Source organism: Quercus lobata, chromosome 8 (genome assembly GCF_001633185.2).
Source record: "Quercus lobata isolate SW786 chromosome 8, ValleyOak3.0 Primary Assembly, whole genome shotgun sequence".
NCBI lineage: Eukaryota > Viridiplantae > Streptophyta > Magnoliopsida > Fagales > Fagaceae > Quercus > Quercus lobata.
Genome location: NC_044911.1, coordinates 44,795,423 through 44,815,850, shown reverse-complemented (window position 1 = coordinate 44,815,850; position 20,428 = coordinate 44,795,423). Strand labels below are relative to the sequence as shown.

General features: G+C 32.6%; 1 protein-coding gene across 2 annotated transcripts; it reads left to right on the top strand.

Moving 5' to 3' along the window:
- Nucleotides 1-845: 845 nt before the first annotated feature.
- Nucleotides 846-19,284, top strand: LOC115955002 (tobamovirus multiplication protein 1). Of its 2 annotated transcripts, none has more exons than XM_031073020.1 (13): nucleotides 846-1,257; nucleotides 6,043-6,093; nucleotides 8,097-8,130; nucleotides 9,206-9,292; nucleotides 9,404-9,455; nucleotides 10,821-10,995; nucleotides 11,121-11,216; nucleotides 12,807-12,867; nucleotides 13,682-13,746; nucleotides 14,995-15,069; nucleotides 15,170-15,245; nucleotides 16,854-17,020; nucleotides 18,678-19,284. In XM_031073020.1, the coding sequence occupies exons 1-13, from the start codon at nucleotides 1,129-1,131 to the stop codon at nucleotides 18,699-18,701; spliced, it is 1,092 nt and encodes a 363-aa protein (XP_030928880.1). In that variant the 5' UTR covers nucleotides 846-1,128; the 3' UTR covers nucleotides 18,702-19,284. The 2 variants fall into 2 exon arrangements, with proteins under 2 accessions (XP_030928880.1, XP_030928881.1); XM_031073021.1 differs by having other exon boundaries at nucleotides 1,216-1,257; nucleotides 8,077-8,130.
- The last annotated feature ends 1,144 nt before the right edge of the window (nucleotides 19,285-20,428 follow it).

The following is a 20,428-nucleotide window of genomic DNA, read 5'->3' as shown; positions in this document are numbered from 1 at the left end:
TTTATTAGAAAATTTGTTTATGGTGTATGGTTTCAACTTTCAACTGAATTTTTTCTTTAGATAAATGATAGTTTTTTTTTTAATAATTATTATTATTGATTTGGAAACCAAATTATGCAATGAGTACATCCTTATCCTTAACCACTTGGCTGAAAATGAGAGATGGAGTTTCTCCATCCATGCAATTCTAAAAATACAAGATTGCCCAAATTAAATGGGTCATGCTAAGGGTACTCGTTAACAATCTATTTTAGGAAAGTTTTGACATCACTTTTATGGAAAATGAAAAAAAGGTCAAAACATTAATTGTTTTTTTTCTTTTCCCATAAAAATTTTCTTTAACTGGATTGTTATCGAGTGTCCTAAGGGCACTCGTTAAGCATTTCCCATTAATGAATAATAGTGGAGATTAAAACACTTTAAAAATACAGGTTATGATTATCATAAATACAATACAATCAAAAGAACAATGAAGATATTAGAGAAATTTCTTTCACTAAAAATAGTTATTGAAGGCATATATGTCGGTTTCTTTTTCTGTATCTCCTGTTGAACTTTTCAAGTAATATTTATTTCCAAAAAAAGAAAATTGCATGTAAAAACTACCGTGTAGAAATTTCTAAAACATGATTTTAAAGAAAGTGTCACACTCCCAATCCCAAATAACTTCAAAATATCATCCATTTAAGTAACTAATAATATTAGAAAGATATTATTTAAGACATTGTTTAATCCCTTTATAAGGCATGTACCTGCCTATATGTCCCCAATTGAGTGAACCTGATTTAGTTATATATAAGACAAAAATTTACTGGTGGAGGAGCAAACCAATCCACCAAAGAGCCAAAAAAAAAAAAAAGCCTCCAAATGGGTCAATAAGCCTATTCTTTTGTTAATTGTTATTAAAGGTGCATGCTTGATTCAATTGCAACAAAGACTCCCAGATTTCACTTCACAAATCAAAACACAAAACAAACTCAGTTTTCCTGTCTTGTCTACCATTACACACTTATAATCACCATCTTCTATTTAGACCAAACACAACAAACTATAAACCAAACCAAACCAAACTAAAACTGTGTCTCTGTCTCTGTCTCTCTGTGCGTGTGTTCCTGAGCTAGGAAGAAGATGATGATGTTGTTGGACTTGGAAGCAGAAGCGCAAACCAGAGATTGTTTTCATGGGAACTTGTTGCTAATCCTCGATATTGTTCTGGCTTCCATCAATGGCATTCTTGCTACTATTGCATTTTCTCAGGTGTCTTTTCTTTTGCACACCCAATTCTCTTTTGTAATCTCTCTTTTCTCTTTGTTTGTTGGCTTTGTTAGGCTCTTGATGTAAAAGTTCTTTCCTTTATTTGTCTCTTGATGAGAAATGTTGTGCATATGTTTGTCCTGGTTTTGAATAGAATTGAATTTAGATGGTTTATATTTGAATTTTGTGCTATGTTTGGTTTTTAAGGAAGAGTATAGTAGAATGAACGGTTCTGGAATTTTACAAGGGCCTGCTCTGACAGTTTGAAGCGTTTTTCTCCCCTCTTTATAGAGAGATACCCAATTCCCATTTCTTTGATTACTATCTTGTGGGCAATTAAATGGAGCATTATACTGTGTGTGTTTTGGTTTTTTAGGAAAGAATTAGTTAGTAGGTTAATGAGAAGAAAAGAGAACCATTTCTTGATTGAGAAACGAGCATCAAACAGCGGGGTAGTGACCTAATGGGAATCTTGGTATATATGGTAGCCGACTTGATTGTAGAAGATTCATGTGAATTAAACCAGAAATTGGACTTCAAAACGTCATGCTTTCCCAAACAATACAGCAAGTAGGCACTTTAAATTTGTCATTTTTTTTTTTTTTTGGCATAGTAAAATAAATTGCGAAGTAAGCTTTCTTTTAGGTGTCTTTAAGTCTTTTTGTTTCTATAATGGCAATCTACCTCGTATCTTAGAGTCTGTCTGTAAGGGGGATTACCCTCTATTAGTTTTTCTCCTTAATTTAAATCGCAGATTATTTAAAAAAAAAAAAAAAAAGGAAAAATAAGTGAGCTAATGGAGGAAGAAATGGCGGAGGGAGGCCCCTCTCTTACAGTTTTCATAATCTTTTATAATTTAAATTGATTTTTTTTTTTTCCTTTTTTAGATATACTTTTTTATGCATGTTCATTTTCAAAACTAATAACTAATTATTTATCATTTGGGATTATAAAATGTCATTATAAATTCATACCATGACAAAAATCAAGGATGCTATGTTTAAGAGAGGGGGACAGCAATATGAAATTCTTTCACGGGATGGCTAATTGTAATAGAAGAAATAACAGTATTGACAATCTCAATATTGATGGAGTGTTGACATCAGATCAAGAAGTTATTGAAGATGATATTGCTCAGTTCTATAAGAGTCTTTACTCGGAAGATAAGCTCCATCGCCCTCATCTGGATGTGCTAAATTTTTCTAGGATTTCTAAGGATAAGGCTGGCTGGTTGGAATGACCTTTTTAGGAAACCGAGATTTTTGGGGTGGTCATGGATTTTAATGGAGATAAAGCTCATAGGCCTAACGGTTTCCCCATGGCTTTTTTTCCAGACTTGTTGGGCCATTATCAAAACGGATCTTCTGGACTCTTTTTTTTTTTTCCTGATAATGCTCAGTTTGATAAAAGTTTGAATGTTTGAATGCCACTTTTATTTCCATAATTCCTAAAAAATCTTATGTAGTGGAGGTAAGAGATTTCCGACCTATTAGTTTGATTGGAGGGTGTACAAAATTATTGCTAAAGTTTTAGCTAACAGGTTGAAAATGGTGCTTGGGGACATTGTTTATGAGTCTCAAAATTCTTTTGTTAAAGAAAGACAGATTTTAGATTCCGTTCTTATTGCCAATGAATGCTTGGATAGTAGGCAAAAATCAGGAGTTCCCATGGTGTTGTGTAAGCTGGATGTAGAGAAGACTTATGATCATGTGAACTGGGATTTCCTCATTTATATGTTAGATTGTTGTGGTTTTCTTGAAAAATGGAGAAGGTGGGTTTCTTTTTGCATCTCTACTGTTAAATTCTCTATTCTTATTAAAGGTTCTCCTTGTGGTTTCTTTGAAAGCTCTAGAGGTATAAGACAAGGTGCTTCGTTATCCCCTTTATTGTTATTGTTATGGATGTTTTTAGTAAAAAGTTGGATAAGGCAGTGAGGGATGATCTCATGTCTGGTGTTAGGGTGGGTCCCACGGGTAACTCTTTCCAGGTGACCCATCTTCTCTTTGTTGATAATACCTTGGTCTTATGTGATGCTGGTCTTGGTCAAATTCTATTTCTTCAGCTAGTGATGTTTTGGTTGAAGTTGTTTATGGGGTGAAAATTAATATGGGAAAGTTTGAATTAGTCCCTGTAGGTGTGGTTCCAAATATAGCAAATATGGTGAATGTGCTAGGGTGCAAGCAAGGCTCCTTTCCGATGAAATATTTAGGTCTTCTGTTAGGTGCAAATGTCAGAGATTTTTCTATTTGGAATCCAATTATTGAGAAGATGGAGAGGAGATTAGCGGGATGGAAATGGTTGTATCTTTCAATAGGAGGTAAAGTTACTTTAATTAAGAGTACTTTTTCCAATCTTCCAACTTATGTTCTCTCTTTTTCCTATCTCGGTGGAAGTTGCAAACTGTATTGAACTAAACTTTCTTTGGAGTGGTATGGGGATGATTAAAAAAAAAAAAAAAAAAAAAATTCGCCTGGTGAAATGGGCTATGGTTTGTGCTCCTCTTCATTTTGGGGGCTTGGCTATTAGAAGTTTGAGAAATTTTAATAAAGTGTTGTTTGGAAAATGGTTAAGGAGATTTGGTAATGAGCAATAGGCCTTGTGGACGAGAGTGATAGGGATAAAGTATGGTTGTGAAGGGGGAGGTTGGTGTTCTCTTCCCATTACTAGCCCTCGTGGAGTGAGTTTGTGGAAGTCTATTAGCCGTGGCTAGCCTTCTTTCGCTTGTCACATCCAATTTGTGGTTGGGGCTGGGTTTTAGTTAGATTCTGGCAGGACATTTGGTTTGGGGACACCCTTATGATATTGAGCTATCCAGAATTATTTGTTGTAAGTCGAAGTAAGGAGACTTGTGTGGCTGATTTGAGGAGGTTCTCAAATGGTGTTCTCTTTTGGGATTTAAATTTTGTAAGAGCCATTCAAGATTGGGAACTAGAGTCCTTATCCAATTTTCTGGATAGTATTTATGGAGTTTCTTTGAGGGGGGTTGGGACGATAAGAATTATTGGAATCCTGATAAAGGAAGAGGTTTTGCAGTTCACTCATATTACCAGATTTGGACAAACAGTACCGATCAGTCCTTCCCATGGAAGACTATTTGGAAGCCCAAGGTCCCTTCTAGAGTTGCTTTTTTTTTTTTGTTTGGACTATAGTTTTGGGGAATATTTTAACTATTGATAACCTTTGGAATCAGAGGATTTTGATTTTAGGTTGGTGTTGTATATGTAAAAGAAATGGGGAATCAGTAGACCACCTCCTTATCCATTGCCCTCTTGCTTTTGATTTGGCAAATCTATGGTGTTTACCTTGTTTTGGTCTATCGGAATAGTGCTATTTGGATGGTTGTCCCTCATTGTTTGATGTAGTGCATTTGGCAGGAGAGGAATAACTAGCATTTTGAGGAAAAAGTTTTAGATCTTAAACTCTTCTTTTTTAAGACTCTTCTGGACTAGGTTGTAGTGTTAGGCCATCATTTTTTTATTTTTTTATTTTATTTTATTTTATTTTTCCAGTTCATGATTTTATGGACTTTTGTACTTTATGCTCTTGATTTGTTCTTTGTCCCTCATGTATATTTACTGTATACTCAAGTGATACCCTTTTTCTTTTTTTAATATATTTTCATTACTTATAAAAATAATAATAAAAAAATTCATATTTCGCCATTATATGTGTCATGTGATTTACATTCTATAAGTGCAGAACTATTTGAAAATGATGTTATTTTCACAAATAAGCATGTTGACAAACCTTTCACAAACTCTATTCTTGACATTTACTTCTAAAGCCAAAATGCATATATCATGAAATGTGGGACACTGTTAAAAATTTTTGTAAAATGTTTTTGACAATGATTTTGCTTATATTTCATGTGAGGTGACATCAATTTCTTCTTAAATTAATTATGCACACTAGGAAAGTATGCATTAATTTACGTTCATGCTTACATACGTAAGGTTAAATTAGTTTGTGACTTTTATCTCCTTTTCATTAGTCTATAAATTGTTGAAATAGACTAGTAGATAAGTAACTAACTCTAGATTTTCTCAAATCAATATAAAAGCTTGTCACCCTTTGAAAAAATTTTCTGCCTTTGCCATTGAATGGAGGTGTCTTTAGCCCTTCACTAAAAAACCACTCATGGTGTTATCCTTTCCTTCAATTAATCTATTTTGCATAATTAATCACATTTGCTACTAGTGTGCAATTGGGATGGATAGCTAGAATGCATTTTAAGTGTGGAGTCTTTGATCATATGGACGATGGATATAAGTAAAGAGTTTCCCTTTAGAAGCAGAACACTATAGTTAACACCCCTCCCAACATACACACGCACTTTTTTTATTGGTAAGAATTGAAGAAGTATATTAATCCCATCCCACCTCTTTTCCACTTGAACCATGCCTAGGATCAAATCTATAGTTTGTTTTGAAGGGGATGCAGAAGAGGTCCGTCAACCATCTCAACATCGACCTACCTATGAGTTCCCATTAATTCTAATTTTACCAGTTTGGCTTATTTTTGTTAGGACAAGGGGCTTTCTATTGGGTGGGAAAAGTGCTAATGTCTTGGTTCTAATGTTCATTCCCTTGTTAGGTATAGATTAGAGTGGCCAATCAATCCATGTTATTAGTGGTAAATTTTGGAAATTTTTGTTTCATATTGTTGTTGTTGATGCTATAGATACCAATTCATCTGCTAATTTAGTCACTAAATGCTTCAAAAGTATTATTTTGTTTTAATTTTATTTGTTTCAAATCTTGTGATGTATTTTGCTCTTTGTTTTTCCAGCTCATCAGAATTCATTTGCGGAGTCAACAAAATGGATGGACACGTCAAAAAGTAAGTGACGTCTTTTGTTACTTCTCAGACTTAATTTGTTTAAAAAGGGAGGGGGGGTGGGGGGGTGGGGAGAATGAAATGTATAATAAAGTAACATTTTTAGTATCACTACATGATATTTGAACTTTTAAAAGCGTAAAGTTGGACTTTTGTTGAGTGCAATTATGAATTTCACTTTCTGGAGTACATAGGAGGAACTCTATGGGCAGGTAGGTGAGGTGACTTGTGGGTGGGGACAGTGGTGTTTGGTTGAAGTGAGGGGACTGCATGTGGTTGGGATGTGTTGAAGGGTATTAGAAGGGGCATGGAGGCACTAATCATCAGATTTGAAATAGGCGATGGTGGTGGAGTTCAATTTTTCCATGACTTGTGGTGTAGGAACGCCCTTTTAAAAGACACGTTCTTAGAAATTTTGTTATTGTAGGGTATAGAGATGCAATGAGTAATAAAATAGGGTGCCAGATACTCTTGGAAAAGAATTTAGCAAGTTAAAGTTTCCCCAAAGGTCTTTTTTTCAATTTGTCAGTGGCCCTGGGTATGTTCCTAATGCTGGATAATCTAAGAAATTGAAAATATATTCTCAGAGTTGTGTTGTTTTTGCAAATGTAGTGGGGGAGATAATGGGCCATCTTTTACTTCATTGCCCCTGGGATTTGTCTCTTGTAGAGGCGGAAAAATATGGAAGATGGCTCTGTTATGTGTTATTTGGTGGCATGAGTGTAATAGCAGAACATTTGAAGGGGTCAAGCATCCTAGCCATGTTGTCAAAAAGTCTAGGCTGGGATGTTTGTATGAATGGATGACTGCCCTTGGTAGTATTCATTTTGTCATTTTTTAAAAATGATTTGTAGACTCCTTAAACACGAGTTTAATTCTCTAGGTGTAGTTTTGTATGCATTTCTCTGTATTCAGACTGCTACCTTTGTCTTAATGAAATTATTTTCACTTCATCAAAAAAGCGGGGCTGGGGAGCTCTTGTCTCTTGTCTTCTCCTTGGTTATGATTCTGTGGGTTATAAAGACTGTGGTAGAGTTTTGGAAAGGTAGCTATGGTAGGTGGTGTTTGTATTCATATTTTTAAGCATTATTTATTGTGCATTTCATGGTGAATCTTGCACAAAAGAAAGCTCAACTTATGACAGCATAGAGCTTTCAATGATTAAGTTGAAGTCTGTATTTCTTAGATTGCTTTACTAAGTCATCTAGTTGCTTCTCCCTCCCTTCTTGCATTTATTGTTTTGTTCTTTGAGTTTTAGGTCCTAATTTACTTTTCTCTTTTAATCTTTCTCATTTTGAGGTTTCTTTTGTAAATTTCCCGTCTACTTGAGTTGTAACCCTTCTTGTACCCTTGAATAAATATGATTTCTTATTAAAGTAAAAAAGTTGGAAGCCCACGGGCTAATAGCAAGGGCTGTGTTTAAGAATTGGGTATAACATTGCTTCTACTCTTCATGATAATTTGTAAAGATCCTTTTTGAGTATTTACTAGTTAATGAGTAATTTGAAGATCTGATTTTCGCTATTCTAGTTGTACATATCTGTAAGCTTAGTGCATGATTCTTATATCTCTCTCTCTTTCTTTTGCATGATTTCATATAGAACAAAAAGGTTAGTCTCTTCTGGATTAAATTGTTGGACTTTTGTTGTTTATTTTTACAAATGAATATATTATAGCACATGGAACTCTAGGTATTTAAGAGACAATTTTATAGATTTTCATTTTTCAATGTCCACTTTTTATCTGGTGACATTTTAGGTTCTATGCCTATTTAGTTTTAAACTAGAATTATATGCTTGCGACTGAGGTGATTTTTTTTGTTCTTGTTTTTTTGGTCTCATTTTTTGGCAATTTATTATTATTATTATTATTATTATTATTTTGATTATAGTTTTTGTTGTTGTTGTAGTAGTATAATTATCATTAGTATTGTTATAGTGATTTTAGTCGTATATCATTTCACTATTTAGAAATACTCTTTTACAGGAATGAATGTTCATTTGCAGGTACTCCATCTCATGATCGGCTCTTCCAACTTGGGTAAGGATGAGGTCATGGCATATATCATGATAATTTTGCTTATGTCACATTTGATTGGAATAAAAAACAAGGTTCTGAACCCTAATTTGGATTGAATTGGGTCATTTTAAAGATATTTTGGAATTTTAGAAATGTTTCAAAACATAGCCTTGCATAGGTTAATCAGATGTTAAGTCTCAGTTTCGAACTGAGCATCAGTCATTTTAGATGTATGATTGAGTTGATGTAATTAAGTAGCAAGCTTAAGTTTTCCACTCAAATATGGAATTAATGTACTAAATGCATTGAGCATGTTAAATCCTCTTCTCGTGGATGCTGCTATATGATAGAATTGGACAATTGTCCTAGTTCTGTTGACATACCCATGACAAAGACTTGGGGATTGATACATGTGTGTGTGTGTGTGACATGAAAGAAAAGTACGACAAAGAAGAGAAGAAAAAGTTATACACACACATATGTACTTTTCTTCAATTCATATTATTATTATTATTATTTTTTTATTGATAAGTTACACACACAATAAGTCAGGCCCTTGCATTGATAAGTCACACACACAAGAGGTTAGGCATTGGTGCAATGGCAAGTGCCTTCCATTGAAACTGTCTTGTCACGGATTCAAGTCTGAGAATTAGCCTCTCCAAAAAATATGGGGCTAAGACTACCTACCAATCACCTCTCCTAGACCCCACAAAAAAAGTAGGAGTTTTATGCAGTAGGTACGACCTTTTAAATTAAACACAATGAATGGGTCTTGCATTGACAACCTTACCAAAAGAGAAGTGTTAGTTTAGCTATAGCTCATTGGCAACAATATGTAGTGTGTTGAAAACATATCCCATGAAGATAACCTTCATGACCAGCCATAGCTTCCCTTTGAAATCTTCTTTCTACTGATTCTTAGACACACTTAACCAGTTTATAGAAATGTAAACCTTGTAATAATGGCAGAATACTTTTGAATAAGAGCCCATAAAAGATTATCTGACATGTCATGCTTGTATTTTTTTTTTTTTTTTTGTCCTAAATATTGTAGGCATAGTTTAGTCATGGGATCTGGTTTATCTTTTGGCAGGTTATTTTGTATACTTTATATCTGCACTTGTTGCTACCAGCGAAGGGTGGATTTGCTGGTCTAATGTGTGCGGGTTTTTGCTCTTGGGTATGTGTCCCTTAGTCATTTGAAATTATTATGTGGGCATAAATATCTTCTTTTGAAGTCCTTTAATTAAGGGTTTACTGGTGGTTCTGAATGATGAAAATATTGCTGCAGCTTTTCCCAAAATTCTATTTCTTGCAACATTTCTCCTCGTCCTATCCTTCTGGTAAGTTTTATTGTATTTTAAATTACAATTTTATTTTCGGATAATGGAAGCTATATATTTTTGTAATATTAATTTTGACATTACTTGATATTTTTTGCATTTTCTGTTGGATTAAAAACTGTATGTGTTAGTTATGTGAGCAGAATTTCATGAAGTTTATTATCATATGATGTCAGTACAATTAGGACATCATAGAAATTCTGTCATTCAATATTGTGAATTAGCAATAATCTCTGTCTTTATCAATATTGTGTTTCTGATTTTTTTTCCTTAATTATGTGCTTCCATCAACATATATCATTGCTTGTACATTTGGCAACAGACTGGCATAATGCTTATGCTCTGCATTCAAGCATCTTGCCCATTGTACTTCTTGAATCCTATATCTTTCATCATGGTAAAATCATATATCAGAATTTCCAGACAAATGAACATTCAAGGATGAATCACACATTTATTGTTAATATTGCAAATTCCCTGTATTAAGGATTTAGTAATTATATAATTGATGGACTGGTAATCATATAAGAAACTAATTGGTATCGTTCATGGTTCTAACTATATACTTATACTTTTCATAATTAATACTGGAACTGAAGTAAAATTAAGTTTTGCAGACAAGAGGACTTGATATGTTATGAGTTTACCATTCTAAAGGATTAACAAACTTTACCTTTTCATTAGTAAATAGTGTTTGAATGATATCAGGTTTTATCATTTTAGATTTCTCTTGTTTGTACATGTTGTAAATTTTGATCTTATTGTATCTTAGCATTAGAAGCTTATCATGAGTGTTATACTGCTTTTGGATATTTTTTTATTGATAAATCACCAATTGTTCCAAAAGCTTTAATCGTTAGGAAATGGTAATTTAATTTTTTAACCATAATTTCAACAATCCCCTTCACATGTGGGTCCAAACTCCCCCTTAATAAATGAGCTCCAAGACGTGGAACTTTTAAATAGGAGGTAAAACAAAGACAAGGTTCAAACTCAGGACCACCCGCTCTGATAACTTGATAAATCACCGTCCCAAAAGCTTAAGCTATTAGAAAATGTAAATTTAATCATTTAACCATAATTTTAACGTCTATATTGTATGATGTTGCCTTCAACATTTCAAATTCATCATTGGCAGTATTTAGCATAGAAAGAAAATTGGTTTTTGAAGTCTATATTTGATCTCATGTTCATATTGCATCAATAAAATAGAAAATTAAATATGTAGTGGTGCATATTTATGAATCATATTGATACAATCTGCAAAGTCTATATGAACTTTATCCCTCTCGGGCTAGTAGGTTCAAATTTTTATACTTGACACAATGCAATGAAATTATGTTTCTATGCATAATGATTTTATAGGGTTGACCTCTGCCATCAGGCAAATGATGAAGAGGATGATGATGATGAGACTAGCATTCAGCAGACCTTGTTAGAAAAGTTGAGTAAACCTAGATCATCAAACACAGATAGTCATTGGAGATGTTGCTCATTTCATGGCATTCATATTGGAACCAGGCAAAAATTTGTGATCACGGTAATGGAATAGAAATTTTCGGTTGTTTTTCTCTCCTTTTCTTGGGTTATATTAGTCGCTTGCTGTGGAATATTTTTGTCACCTTTTTTGCGTTCACCTAATTTTGGGGCTTCTTCTCCCTCTAGGTTGTTGTGCTTGTTTTTGTCTTAATGATGACATTTGCTGTCATAATCTGGATTGGTGCGGGAAAGAATCCTATTGACTCCTCTGTGGTTGCTCGGGTATGTATATTTTTCTGTTTATCATGTGTGAAATTGCCTTAACATGCAATTACTAAGTCCATTGAATCTATATATATTTTTACCTAAATTTGAACAATTTAAACCATGAAGCTTGCTTATGACATATAATCAAGCAATAAGGGTTTAATGAATTTAAGTAAATATGGTTCAGTTGAAGCCAGGTCCTTTTACTTAGTTGGAGAGAGACTTATACCAATAAAGCTTGCCAGATTTTGTTACACATTACACATAATGTTGGGATTTGAAGATTTAGTTATGTTAATATCAGCTTTGCAGATAAGTTATTTGGCATCATTTAATTGAAGTTCGACTTCATTGGGTTACCGACTAATGTTAATGGGTCAGGCACTGCTTGTCTTATAGTCATTGTTAGAATTATGGTTAACTAATTAATGAATTATGGTTAAGTGATTAAATTCACAATTTCCTAACAGTCTAAACTTTTGGGATATTCAGTAATTTATCATGATGTAAGAGCAGTAGGTCTTGAGTTTGATCCTTGTTTCCTTCTACCTCCCATTTAAAATGTTCCCATGTGTTGGGCCCTAGTTATTAAGTTGGAGTTTAGGCCCACACGTGAGGGGATTGTTAGAATTATGGTTAAGTGATTAAATTCACCATTTTCTAACAGCTTACATTTTTTGGACAATTGGTAATTCATCAATCATGAAATTAAATATTTATCTTGTACTTTATTAATAAAGGAACCTAAATCTGGTGTCAAAGTACTGCTATACAGCTATAAGCTATACAATTTAGTAGCTTTTGATATTCTGTGATCAGTGATAACAACATATAAAATGTTTAGCATGATTAGAGTAGCACAGTTCTCATGCACAATCTTCTAAGAAAAATTCATCACAGTTTTCTTGTTTCAGTGAATTATATATAAAAAGAAAAACTAAAAGCTTCTCTCCTTTATTACCAGCGTTTTTATGTGGACAGCTTTTTGTCATTTGATTATTTCTTAACATCAGCATATGAGAGAAACTAATTTTTATGAAGGTGATTCTTTGTCTTCTCACGGTGTAGCATCATTTCTTTTTGGAAGTTAATAGAATTTTTTTGTACATACAAACCCTCAGGCTTTGCTGTGCTATTTTGGTATATGTTTTCATCAGTCTATGTTTCAGTTATGAATCAACAAGTGCATATAGATATTGGTGATTCAGTGATACCTCTTATGATTCATTTAGTTAATAACCCTTACTCGAGCTAAGTGTCTAGTACATTCTTGATTTTTGTGTTTGACTATATATTCTTCCCTGTTCTTGCTTGTGCTAAAACATATTGAGCAGTGCATAATTTTTGTTAAAAGTATGTGGTTAAATGATTAAATTTACCATATTTTAATAGTTTAGGCTTTTGGGACAATTGGTAATTTAATAGTTTTATTTGCATAATGGGTGATTCTTAACATTGATGCTGGCTGGCACAAGGAGACGTTTTTGTTTTTTTTTTTGAGTTGTTATTTCAATAAAATCTTTATTAAATCTTTGGATTTCGTCTTTTATGTATTCTTTTGGTATGACTGGTTATTATTGGACAATAACTGCAATTGTTGTGCAGGTATTTGAGGATTTTCTTGCTGTAACTTCCCTATCTCTGGGAGGAGCATTAGGTTGTTATGGTGAGTAAATTTCACCTGAGTCTTGTGTTTTTAGTACATTGTGCATTTGTTTTGATAGGAAGTTCATACTTTTATATCCTTAAATTCCTTGCAAGCATCCGCTTTTTTTATAAGCACATTTCTTTATGTGGGCTTGTTGATTCAATGACTTGCTGTTTCAGAGCATTCTGGCAGACTGGTTAAATTTTTTAATCTAGGCATTAATATATTCTGTAATGGTCATGACTTTTGCAATGTCTAAATGTCAGTTTCAACTTGTAATTTTTATTTTATTTTTCTCTCTTTTAAGCAACACAACAGCAATCTTGGTAATCACAATGCTCAAATCATGCACCTTATAGTGCCCAAAATTTTTTATATGTTAATCTATCTTTGTGTTGATTCTGGTTTAGTTCTTGTTTATTAATCCTACTTTCTATTATGGCAAAATATGTCATGGTTTTCGGGATGCAAAAATAGCTATTTCAGGTGAAAGTTTATTGGACTGCATGGGAAGCTATGGTGGCTTATATGATTCACTTGAAAATTTTGACAGGTCAAATAGTTCTGTTTATTATAAGATATCTGGGGTGACAGAATGTTGATATCGTATTTATCTGCATTTTAAATTGGATGGTCTCTACATAAGTACCCTTGAAATTTTGAATGCCAATTTCAGCGCTCCTAGTACTTTATTATATTTTTCTTTTGTTTCTCCAATTTGTAGAATTTGGATTTGTAAATGGTGATATTTTGTTCCTGTTGATAATAAGAACTTGAGTGCTGTCAGTGATTTAACTTCATTCCTTTTTCTTGATTCGTTATAATATTTCAGGTCTTATGCTATTCCTTAAATTGAAGAAAGTACGGTCTGAGAAAGGTTCGTCAGAGGTGTGGAAGGTATTCTACTTTAAACTATTTATTATTATTTTCAGCCAAATTTTTATTATTATTATTAATATTATGTTTTTCAATTAGTTTAATAGAATTTCTTGTCAAAAACTTAATATTGTGCTTACTTTATTGGACTTTGCAATACTCATTTGCCTGAAAATAAATTTTAGCCTTGCATAAAATGGCAGACCTATTGAATAAATTAGTGGATGTCCCGCGCGATGCGTGTGTTTGTTATTAGTTATTTTATAATACTCATATGTGTTATACTATTTGGAAAATTAATTTTGATTATGTATTATACGCCACTAAAATAATGAATGAAAAAAAATTGTAACACAATATATCCACAAGTAACCATAATTAATTACTCTAAAAATGCCACTATATGCCCTTTTTTGTTTGATCAGGAATACATGTATATTTAGTTCTTACATTTGACCGTTTCCAATGCAAAATTTTTTATTATTTCCTTTTCTCTTTTTTAGAAGTTTTTTTTTTTTAGAAGTTTTTTTTTAAAAAAAAAAAAAAGGAAAACAAGTGAACTTTTGAAGGCTAAACATCTAAGATTTAAGGTTTATAATTTCTAATTCACAAAACTAAATATACATGCCAAGAGATTAAAAATAAATCAATAATTGAACAGGGAAATATAAACTTATACTATCATATCTTATGTTTAATTTTACTTAAATCTAAGTACCTTAATCACTTAAAAAGATTAAACACTTTCCAAAAATATAAATAAAGACAAAAAACACATACCTTTTAGAAACCCCATATGTTTGTATCAAGCTTTGATAGTGTAGTTAAGAAGTTTAGATCATATGCGCTTGAAATCAAAGCCAATTTCATACTCTTTTTGACACTAATTTCTCACTCTTTGTCTCTCTCTCTCTAGTCTTATTTTTCTTTTGGCCTTTTGATATTTTGTGAAACTGGAATATATAAAAGAACATGAAAACTAACATTAAATGAAGAAAGCCTTTCAATTTTTAAATTAATGAAATTAAAAGTGGAAGTGTTCAAGAAGTTGGAAAAGGGAGTAAAACTAAATCTTTTAATTTTCTACATTTATGGCTTAAACTAATCATTGATAAGAAGATGGGAGGTGAAAGGCTAAACAAAAAAGTACTCATACAAAGCGCCACATGGCAGAACCTTATGCACTTCCGCGTGAGGTCTTTGCTTTTATATATATATATATATATATATATTGATTTGAAGTCTTGGAAAATTTGATACGACATGCAGGTTGCTGGTTTAGCAATTGTCTCTGTTGTATGCTTTACATCAAGTGCGTCAGTTGCTCTTCTGACAGATATTCCTGTAAGACTGTTGGGCCATAGACCTTCTACAATTCCCTTGATTGCATTCCTGATTTTAGCATGCATACTACCTTTCTGACATCACTCTAAACTTATTGCAGCTTTTTTACCACTGGCATCTGAAGAAAATAAATAGAGTAAAAGAAGTTGTTCTTCTGATTCTATACTACTTTATAGGTACTTTCATCTACCTTTTGTGGATCAAGCTGGCTAATAAATATTTGAACATTATAAAAAATTGAATATTATGGTTTTGTGAAAGCTTGGTTCACATTAGTATCCATAATACACATTACCTTAGCCTGTGCTTTGTAAGTTTTTTGACATTAATATCGTTGCCAAACTGAATTGGAGCTTATGAACCTGTATATCAACGTTATCAGCTAAGTTTCTTTTCTATTTGTTCATATGTCATTTCATTTGTACATTCATTGTTTCCCTTGGATCATTTTGGAACCAAGAGAATAGTTGAAGTTAGAGATAGTGTCATGATTACTCATTTCTTTTATGTCACTGGATTAGTAAAATATTTTTGCACTTAACCGTCATTATTTGGTTATGTTTTACTTAGAATCTTCCTTTTGTTATAGTTCAAAAAAGCTGTATTACATACATAAATACATATATAGACACACACACACACACATACTGTTTCCCTTGAACATTTTGGAACTGTGAGAATAGTGGAGTTAGAGATAGTGCCATGATTATTTGTTTCATTTATATGTTACTGAAATTGTAAAAATATTCTCACTCTTAATCCTCATTATTTGGTTTTTTTTTTTTTTTTTTTAAAATTTTTACTTGTTATAGCTCAAAAAAGCTATTTTACAGACAAACATCCAATTTATATGCATATATGTATATGTAAATGTACATTATTTGTGGTGGAGAGTATCAACTCTGTTGAGAAAAAAAAATTGATAATTACACGGATTGTGTAGGAAGTTCCCCTGAAGTTTGTGGAAAGATGGTTATCATGCCTTTCTTGCTTATAATGTCATTTGTTAAGCCTTTCAGAAAATGTGAGTGAGAATTTTATCCAGTTGAAGCTTGATATTTCAAAATGAAGGTGATATAAAATCAGTTTATATCAATCATCATTACCCATAGCCAGCTCATTAATTGTAAGTAGAAACTCCAGCTTATCAAGGTCATAATCGATACTGTCACTATCATCAATTCCACCACTATCACTATTTAAAAACCTTTAAGATTGTCACTAGGGAATTTGTTCAGAAATGCTGCAACCAAAGGAGCACCAGAGTTTTTTCAATAGTTGCTTGGCCAAATAGTTTCCTACAGACAATATCACTAAGCAGAGCAAAAGTTTTTCCATGAGATGGAAATGAAACCTATTGTTTGTGAATTAGTGATTGTCGGATAGTGAGCTGATCAAACACATTTCATTGATGCACATATAGTGTACTCATATGAAGTGAGGATATGCTTCTATGAGCTTGTAAAACAACTTGGTGGAACTTTGGTTTTCAACATATCTAATGAAGAAGGCTATTGAAATTCTTTTCAATTTAGTTTAAGCTTTATCCCAATAGGAACTTTTAAGGGAACTTTCATTTCTTACTGTGCATATATGGTGCATGTGTGTGTGTATCTTCTGTGTATAGTACAATAGTTTTTATTTTTTGATAAATACAATAGTTTTTATTTATTGCTGTTGGGACACAATTCTGTGTTTATTGCTTGCATTTCTAAATTTGCCATTCTCAATAAAGAGTTAGCATTTATGTCATTTTAATTAAGTTATGAGGTTATCCTTGTTAGGTTGTTCGGTGCCTTCAGCTGTTGTATTATGGAATATGAGAGAACTGCCACCACCAATCAAAATTCATAAACAAGAACAATCAAGAGCAATCGCTTTTATCAGCCATGGAGCAGTGGCCACTCATCCTCCTCAGCGTTGGACCAATGCAACGAGTTCAAAAAATCAGGTTTATCCATTACCCACTGTTTCTTTTGGAATATAATTATTTATTTGAGTTAAGGTGAGGCGAGTCCAAAGGACTCTTCTTTAGCAGGGTTCCCTATGTTATAAATAAATAAATAAATATATATGTATAAATATTTATTTATTTATTTGAGTTGTTCCAAAACATGACCTTTAGGCTGTGTTTTTGTGATTGAGAATGTATTGAATTCTGGGGCATTTTTTCTCCTTTTTTTTCCTGTTTTATTTTTCTGTAGGTAAATATCTGAGCAAGTCTTATTTCCCTTCCACAATGTATTTTAACATTATCCTCTGTATATTGCTTGACTGATCAATAATAATAATAATAATATATAACTTTTCATTTTTGATATGAAATTTAAGTTTATAGACTTAAATTTGTACTTAGTTCTTTTTTTTATTGGTAAAATATACACACCCAATGCTATTGAATTCATGACCTACCCTCCATCTTGCTCCTAAAAATTTCAAGGGGGAGATGGCATTTCAGCTTGAGTTCATTGGAAATATTCATACTTAATCTTGCCACCTCAGGTTGATTATCGAAGTCTAGTGTCTTATTCACAATAAATTTTGAGCTCATGGGCATGTGTTGTTCCCTCATCCAATACTCAACAGACAACTATGGTGATAAATCCCTAGGCTGGACACCCAAGGATTTTCCAGTAGGATTCAAATTCGATTTGAAGCTTTCCTGCTTTCTTATTCATAGGGACTTTGCTTCCATTCAACTCTCTATGGTGATTGCTACACATGTCATTTTAGCCCTGTGAATCTTTAAAACTGAAGCAAATATACGATGAAGCTTTTGAATAAATTGAAATTTAAAATCCAGAGATGCTTTTTTCTATCCAGAATTAGTTTTTATTTTATTTATTTTAAATATGTTTTCATGTTTATGGTAAAATGAACCTTCACCACTACTAACCTCTCCTTTAGATGCCAATAGGAGGCAAAAAAAAATGACTTTTTCATACCTAGTACATATTCTTGTGTGACATTATTGCCCCACTACTCTGAAGAAATTCTTTGGTTATTGTGCAATTAACTGAACACAACACATTATCTTATACTGTCTGAAATCCTTTTATCCCATTAGTCACATATCTAGATTGATATAATTTTCCTCCAACCCCCCCTACATGGCAACTCAAATGAGTATCCATGTGTACTTACAATCACATAACCTGTTTGATAGTCATGGGACTTGTTTAGAAAACTTAATGAGTTATGTGATTAAAATACATGTGGATAGTCTACTGAATCTTCTTTTTTTTTATAAGTAAATGGATAGTCTACTGAATCTTCATGTAATGGGTTCAAGAAAACTTTATTCTTTGAGAGTTGCTTAGCAAAAAAAGAAGTCACATAGATTAGATTTGAAAGGATGGCATCCTGCTTCACTGTTCAAATTTCGAATTGCAGTTTCCTTTTGTTGACCCGGTAGTAGAGATAGAGACTGAGTAGCAATATTTTGTTCCATGCATATGTTACTTAGAGCTATGATATCCTGGTCGAAGTAGGAACAGAGCTATGTCCTCAACTTCTCAGTATGTTTTGTTTATTATCACCATAATGTGTATTACATGATGATAAAAGTGGAGAAGACATTATCAAAGTCGTTTTGCTTTACATTGCAGGCATCAAGAGCAAGTCCCATATAAGGAAATCTAATGGAGTTGGAAAACATTGTGCCATGCTTTTGCCAGGCCTAGAAAAGAAATGTTGGACACACAAACCTAGTGTTCAAAATGAGTTGGAACTTCGACGGTGCGTTCCAAATATCTAAAGAAGCTGGTGGCTCAATGTTCTTTACAAGCAGTGAAACACAATCCTATGTTTTTTCCAGCTTCAGTTCATGTACATAGTTGCTAGTGCAGGTTGATGTAGGGGAAAAAGAAGTCCACTTTTCCCAATGGAAGCTCTAGATTTTACCCATCATGTTGTAGATCATCCTCTGATAATGGTTGGATACATCCACTTTATGTATGGATACAACACAAAGTAAATGTTTTGTATAACATGATAGTGAAGGAAATAGAAGGTAAATTGGTATTGTATAGAAGCCGGAAACAAATAAGACTTGCAAACTTCTTGTGATGTATCCTTCTCTATCAGTTTATTGACATTGCAAGAAATCTCTCTCTCTCTCATACATCAAGGGTGGGAATACTTTGTCCAAGCTAATTGTTGAACTCTATTTGACCCAAAATTTTCATACAAATTTAAGTTTCTGTTGGTTACAGATTGAAGATTCTAAGTAATCATATGCTGATAATTTTTTTATTATTTTTTTATTTTCTTTTTTGTAAGTCTTGGTTTATATGTTAAAAAATTAGTTTGAATTTAATAATTTTTTTCTAGATCAGATAATTTAGTCATAAATTATATCAAGCTTGGATAGAGGATTTTCATCATTCTATTGGTTCCATGGTGGACTCAAACATGAATACTTCTGTAATTACTTATTTTCTTCAATCAAGATACCTTTTCCTCAAAAAAAAATTATATAAATTTGGTCTAGATTTAACCAACCATTAGTATGTATTTTACTTTTGTCGCATTAGCATAGTGGGGCTCTTGATATGGTGACTTATATCAAGAGCCAAAGTTGTCCAATTTAATTGACCTTTGGATCCCCTAAACGCTTGAACATAGCTCTTTCTTTTTTCTTTTCTTCTTTTGGAAAAAAAAAAAAAAAAAAAAAAAAAAAAACGGAGATCTTTCTAAACGCTTGAAAGAAAGCTCTTAGTCAATATGTAGTGGGTTCACTCTTCAGTTGCTTTTGAGTGGTGGTGCAATATTATCGCATAAGAAAGTCTATAGACAAAAACCTTAACATTTGTTAATGTGACTGATCGTTAATAGTAAGTAAAAAAGTAATTTTAAATATAAGTTTTCCAATTAAACTATTGTCAAATTTTTCATGCGTAACATTGCTCTTATCACATGCTCCCATTGACATTTGGATTTCGTAATTGTGCCAAATTTTTTATTTTAAATTCTTTGAGGAAGGAGGCAAAAACAAAAATTATGATTTCAAGTATAAGCTTACCAACTCAACTATTGTCAAATTTTTCATGTGTATGTATCATTGCTCTTATCACATGCTCTCATTGACATTTAGACTTTGTAATTGCACCAATTTTTTGCTTTTTTATTCGTTGAGATGGGAGGCAAAAAAAAAAAAAAAAATTATTTGGTTTTTTTTGTTGAGAAACAAACACACACATATACACAAAAAAGAGAGGAATATATGTTCTAACACAAAAGCACACCACAAACTCCACTCAAAAAACATAAAAGCTTTTAAGGTGAGAGAAGGCAAGTTATACTTCACATAACACAATACACTCTTAAGTAATGTGAGATTTTTGGGAAACACACACAA